At 43.0% G+C, this 6,080-nt stretch overlaps 1 protein-coding gene across 1 annotated transcript; it reads right to left on the bottom strand.

Annotated features, from left to right (window-relative positions):
• Nucleotides 1-2,245: 2,245 nt before the first annotated feature.
• On the bottom strand, nucleotides 2,246-2,913 carry LOC131260808 (histidine-rich glycoprotein-like). The gene is made up of 2 exons (XM_058262638.1): nucleotides 2,485-2,913; nucleotides 2,246-2,287 (listed from the first exon to the last, which is right to left on the bottom strand). The coding sequence occupies exons 1-2, from the start codon at nucleotides 2,911-2,913 to the stop codon at nucleotides 2,246-2,248; spliced, it is 471 nt and encodes a 156-aa protein (XP_058118621.1).
• Between the last annotated feature and the right edge of the window lie 3,167 nt (nucleotides 2,914-6,080).

The following is a 6,080-nucleotide window of genomic DNA, read 5'->3' as shown; positions in this document are numbered from 1 at the left end:
GGCGCTCGCTGTTGTTGTTCCTGCGGGATTTTTTGGCTGACCCAGAATCAACACGCAGATGCCTCCAGAAGCAAGCAAGAAAAGTTTCGACAGTTCCGCAGATCCATCGTACCGCTTTCGCCACACGTTTTTTTTTTTTTTTTGAGGAAACCAATTTTCTTCCTTCCCCCTCAAGAGTAGCGGTTGCTCCATTTGGTTCTTGGCAGGCAATTTGACCATTTATAATCTTGTTATGCATTCCACCAGCGCGTTGGCCTCGGCACGTGATTGAGCCGGGGCCCCCATGCATTGGGATGAAGTAGTTGTCCAGGCATTCCGGCGAACAAGCCGAACCACGCCAAAAACGCTAAGTCAATGTTTATCTTGCTACATGATTTACGTGCCCGTGGTTTGGACATACGTGCGGCATCGAAAGATTTGCTTGCAGAAGAAGATAGAATCTTTCCCAATGATTTACATTTTCGTGATGAAGAACATATGTTGTTCCATTGTAAAACTATTTTTTCTTATGTGTTAGCGAAGGAGATATACCGTCACAATAAATGTACTAAACGAATTCGTTGGTTGTACTAAAATATGTTACTCTACCTTGTGGAACCTTTTTTAAAGCTGTTGGTTTATTTCAACAAGTACTGAGGTGCGTGGGAAGGTGTCGTTTGTTAATAACTTACTTAGAAATAAAAACCACCCTCTCACGAGATCGCCAGCAACGAAACCTTATCACAGCCACACGCAACTTATCAATTTAGCTCCGTGATGGAGACCCACCGAATTAATTTCCCTCAGTAAACTCCACGGGATGAGCATTACTCCAAGCCTCCAAGCGTATGCGTTGGACGAAAGCACATGCCTCGAAACATGCTCTATGGGCACGCAACGAACAAATACGTTTGCAAATGTAAGACACGTTCGTATTTGCACACCCCGTAGTTTCATACCGGACCGATTCGTGGTGGCCTCCACGACATGCCGAAGCTATTTCGCACTATCGGAGTTTACCGCTTTAGCCTTTAGGCAAAACACCAAACTTCCATGATTTCCCATGGTAATCGTGTCAGGCCACGCCACGCCAACTTATAACCCTTGCCTTACCGAGGGGAGATTCCTGCAGGAGGCCAGGGAATGGAAACCGAACTGTATTACTACTGCTCCATTTGCCTGACGCGGTGCTGGAGCAATAAATTTTCAACTTTTTAATGGGATTTGAGCTAGTGCTGTTCTGGTCGATGTTGAGGGTGTGTTGGAGTTTCTGTTTTCCGTACGGTCGGGGGCCTAGCTTCAAATAATCCTTTTTCTACGTAACTTACTCAAGCCGAATACGTGTTCATCAAAACGCAAATTTCCTTCGGTATCAAGTTTCATATAAATGATTAGTTTTTCTCCACTAACTAAAGTCTACTAATTCGCCTTTCAATAATTAAATATTGAAAAATGTTATATTTAGCAGAAGTCTGTCAACAGACAAAATGTACTGAAAGAAGTACAGTATTTCTCTTTTACAAAGCAAATACATTTTTTAACTTGATTGCAACCATAATATTTTACACTTATTAGTTTTGCAGATTGATGTATAATTTAACATTAGGTCTTCTGACGATTCTGACGTCAAATTGACGGGAAATTTATTCATAGTTGGTCGGAATTGCACAAGACTTTAAGCTTTACGTAACAATAAATCATTACTGAAAGCTTTGTTTAAACTTACCACGGAAACAATAACAATAGTTCAAAGTTTTCCGCCAAAGCTAGAAATCTGTCAAAATAACGGTTCCCGTAAACCTATCAAACGCGATTGTATTAAAAAAGTGTGCTAAAAATGCTTGGCAGTTAACGTGTTAAAAACACTTTCACATAACAACTTAAGTACATTTCGTATAAACTTCGCCAAAAATGCCGTATGTCATCTGTTGTTTGATAACACGTAACAGAAGATTTTTTTTACCTTGACTGAAAATGAAACATATGCTACCAAAACTGAAAACGGACACCATCAACAAACTTAATTTGAAGATCAAATACCGTTTCGCTGAAAGATAAACAACGGCAGAAGCATTCTCGAACGCACTAAAATAAACAGGCGATACACGCTTAAGGGTGAAAATGGACGAGCGTAGGGTTAAACCATCCCATAACATTTGTTCAATCCATAAACATCGATATCAATATTTGCAAACCATAAAACGAATGTTGTACTTTCGGGGAGGAAATATTTTCAAATAAAAAAAAAAGATACCCATCCAGCATATCAGAGTTTGACCTTCAAATATGAATTGATGGATCGTAAAACCTGGTTGAAGAAAAATGTTTGCATGAAAACTGAAAGAGTATGACTTCAATCTTCTCAATACAAACAAATGTTTGAATTTGTTAACGTAAATACAAGAAATATTTTTCATGTTTTACCCATTGATAGATTGCAATAACGTTGTAATATACAAAAGAAAGTAATAATACTGGTAAAGAACACAGGAAAAAGTTACTTACCACCGAATGGTGATGCCCATGAGTGTGCCCATGATGATGCTGCTGATGGTAATGTAACGGTGCGTGCTGATAGTATCCTTCCACGTGCTGATAGTGTGGATGCGGCTGATGATGCTGCTGGTGATGGTCGTCGGCCTTCGGCGAGAGAGCCAGATGCGTCGGTACCTTGTGGATGGATGCTCCCTTGCTGTTCGACATATCCCGGCTGGCACTGTGGACGAGCGATGACGGCGGATGATGATGGCCGTGCCCGTGCACATGGCCATGGCTGTAACCGTGGTGCACCGTCGGAGGGGACGGCATGTTGTGGCCACTGTGTGGCAAATGGGACGAATGGGGCACCCCAACCTGATGGCCATGGTGGTGCGGCACGTGCCCCTGGGAGGCTTCGATCAGTGTCGGCTGGATGTGTGTCACAAATTGGGCCATTTTCTATGCTATGTTTATTTTTCACGTATACAAACACGCACACACAAACACTTAAGCCGTATGGTGAAGATTTAAATATCGCTTCTATCTGCTATCGGCGTACGGATTATAAGAATGGTGTGACAATTTTGCTTTTCCACTTCTTCACCATGCAAATACGTCAAGATTAGCTTTAGGATTATTTTAACGATAACTTTATATTGATAGAAAACCGGGTGCGACTATAGGCGACCCTTCCGGCTTGTAAATATAGAACTAAGCGCCACCACACTTGGAAACACAACACCGCCCGATATCGTGCATAATTTATGATACCATAAGTAAAACGACAACTCACACGTAAAGATTCATTCATTAATGATTCACATCTGAAACGAAAGCCAAACAAAATGGTATTAGTTGAAAGTGACAAGAAAAAGACTCCTGGAAGGTGCTATAGGAAAATTATTTGCACACAGTAACAATTTGTCCATCATTACTGGAATAAAGTTGTTGAGGTAATTGTCGTCTTTGAGAGAAATAAATAAGAAATGTATATCACCAGGCCTCTCATTAACACAATTTTATAGCATTACTCTCTCACCGCAGTACTAAATGTAGCAGGACCTAAACAGATTTGTTAACTTCAGATGCGATTCCGTTTATTAAACAGATAAAAATATTGTCATATAGATTCATTCTAACAACTATCGACAAAACGCAAAACTGAAATTTGCCAAGTGTTATAACAAATATGAATTCACAATGAATCCTTAAAAATCGAACTCGTTAGCCTTTAACCTCTTGCAAACTTTAGCATTCTCCTGAAAATCTCTTACACAATTAAATTAGTTAAATATTTCCGAAAAGTGGTTAGGACTTGAGCCATAGAAGTATCTAACAAGCGCATCAGTTTCAAAGCTCACAAGTAATTTTGTCGAATCTTCCACGATTAATTCCTGTGCATAGCATCGTGGCCAAAAAATCGTCAAATGTTTTCCCTTTTATCGATTAACCAAACGAGAGAAACGTCTTCCACATTGTTAATAAAAACTCATGCGAGATACGACCTCGCGAGTTCCAAGAAATAAAGCATCCCTCGCCGTGCTGGCGCCAAAAGGCTGCTGGCCTCAGAAAAATAGAAGCGCATGCATCCGTGTCGATGCCCCAGCCACCTTCGGATCCTGCCTCCGGCGTGTCCTTGCGCCACACCACTCCCATATTTTCTCCTCTACATGACCTCTACGCGAACCGTCGCCGGTATTGCAAGGCACGCTCCTGTGCTATTTCCTGTCGCGCCAAGCTTCTCCACCCCACGGCACACGCTCCCCTTCCGCCCTGCTTCCGGCCTTTATTACTGGTCCCTCCGTCACCAAAACGTCAAAATGCGCCTCGTAATACGCAGCACGCGTGTATCCTGTTTCATCGCACTGCAACGCAACATTCGTGAAGGTGGGGAAAATGGTTCATCACACCCAAAGGATACGATTTTACTTCCTGGCCGCCTGCTCGTATTTTCACGTGACACCAAACGCACCCAAAGTTTCTTTTCCCGTCCAAGCCATCTCCGCTTCTACCTCCCATCGTCGTCCAGCTTATTGGACGGGTATTTGCATCCCTTCCAGCAGGCACAAAACGGGAGCAAACCGTGCACGAATAATAATAAAACTTAATTTGACTCATAATCACGCGCTCGCCGACATCGCAACTACGCCAGCTCCCTCAGCCGGCTCAGCCCCCCGGGCCCATAATTGGGTTGCACGCAAGGGCCACCCGAGCGAGCCCCCAACGCTTAGGCGAGTCCAGCCAACTTCAGCGCTGGGCCAAAGATGCGTGACGAGGGATTGTTTGCAAATTACTGCCCGCCCAGCACAAACACAACCGCCCGGAAGCGACGGTAAGCTCCACCGAGGTAGTGTTTCTGAGCCGTCGAGCAGGATATTCCGGACAAGCGATGACGACGACGCGAAACCCCGCTACGTCCGTAGCATTGTCTTCGACGTTCCTTCGGGCGATTGCTGGGAGTCTCCCGGACCTTGGACGCAATGTGCAGCTGGTTTTCCGCACCGATGGGTTCCGCCCATGGGCCGTCAACAATAGGTGAAACGCGATGAAAGAGGGTACGCAAACAACTAACCGCGAGCAAACATCAGATTTTTCATCACAGTTTTTTTTTCTCCCCCAAGCAACGCGTTAATCTGTGGCGTTTATCCATTTTCCGTTTTTTCTAAGTAACATCCTTGCTAGGTTGCCTGACCTACGGAAAAGTTATGAGGTTTATTATTCATTTTCAACGGGCTTAGTTGCATCCAATCGACACTATGCAGGGAGGAAAATCTGCTCATTGAATATTATTTAGACGAGCAATGTATGAAACTAAGAAATAGAAGAACTACAGAGGCAGGCAGGCAAAGTCGGATTCCTGAAAAACAGACAAACTTTGAGTTTCTTATCTTCTTCTCTAAAGCATATAGTGACTTGAACCTTTACATGGGACGTTACCTGCTCTTCTGCTTTACTTAATAATATGAAAGAAAGTGAAGGAAAAATTACGACATATTTTTTCGTTATGTTCTAAACTTTTGTTGCTTGCTAGGTACAAATGTCAATTACAATGAAATCACGAAATAACAGAACAATAGAGAAGAGAGATAAAACAATTTTTCTTTAACATTGCGTGTCGATACCAACTTCAACAAAGAAGATAGCTTACCTGAACGTTCTAAGATGTTACAATTTTAAAACGTGCTACTTTGATTGCCTTCCACTGTATTTGAAAATATCCCTCCCATGATAAAAACCCAAAACCTGTAGCAACAATACGGGTAAGACACCTGACACCAAAGCAAAACTGAACTGAATCTGTTAAAAAACACTTTTTCGACCAGTTAAATTATTCTGGATACCAAATTCCCAATGGTACTGTCGCTACGAGAATGGACAAGTTGCGATGCTTTGCACGCGGCCGATTGCAACGCTGACGGTTTCTAATCATCAACATTCGGTTGCCGAGTTGGGGCCCACTTAAAGCGCTTAGCCAAATGAACTTTTAATGAACCGTGAGTTGTGTTGCTGTGCTAGCAGTTTCGACCCAGCAAATGTCCACCGCAAGCGACAGCCTGTGTTGCCCTCCTACGGGAAATGGGTGTACGAGTATGCCAGGATGTGAGCACCGTATTACGTAAACC

This window comes from Anopheles coustani, chromosome 3 (assembly GCF_943734705.1).
Source record: "Anopheles coustani chromosome 3, idAnoCousDA_361_x.2, whole genome shotgun sequence".
NCBI lineage: Eukaryota > Metazoa > Arthropoda > Insecta > Diptera > Culicidae > Anopheles > Anopheles coustani.
This window is presented reverse-complemented; position numbering and strand designations above follow the sequence as displayed.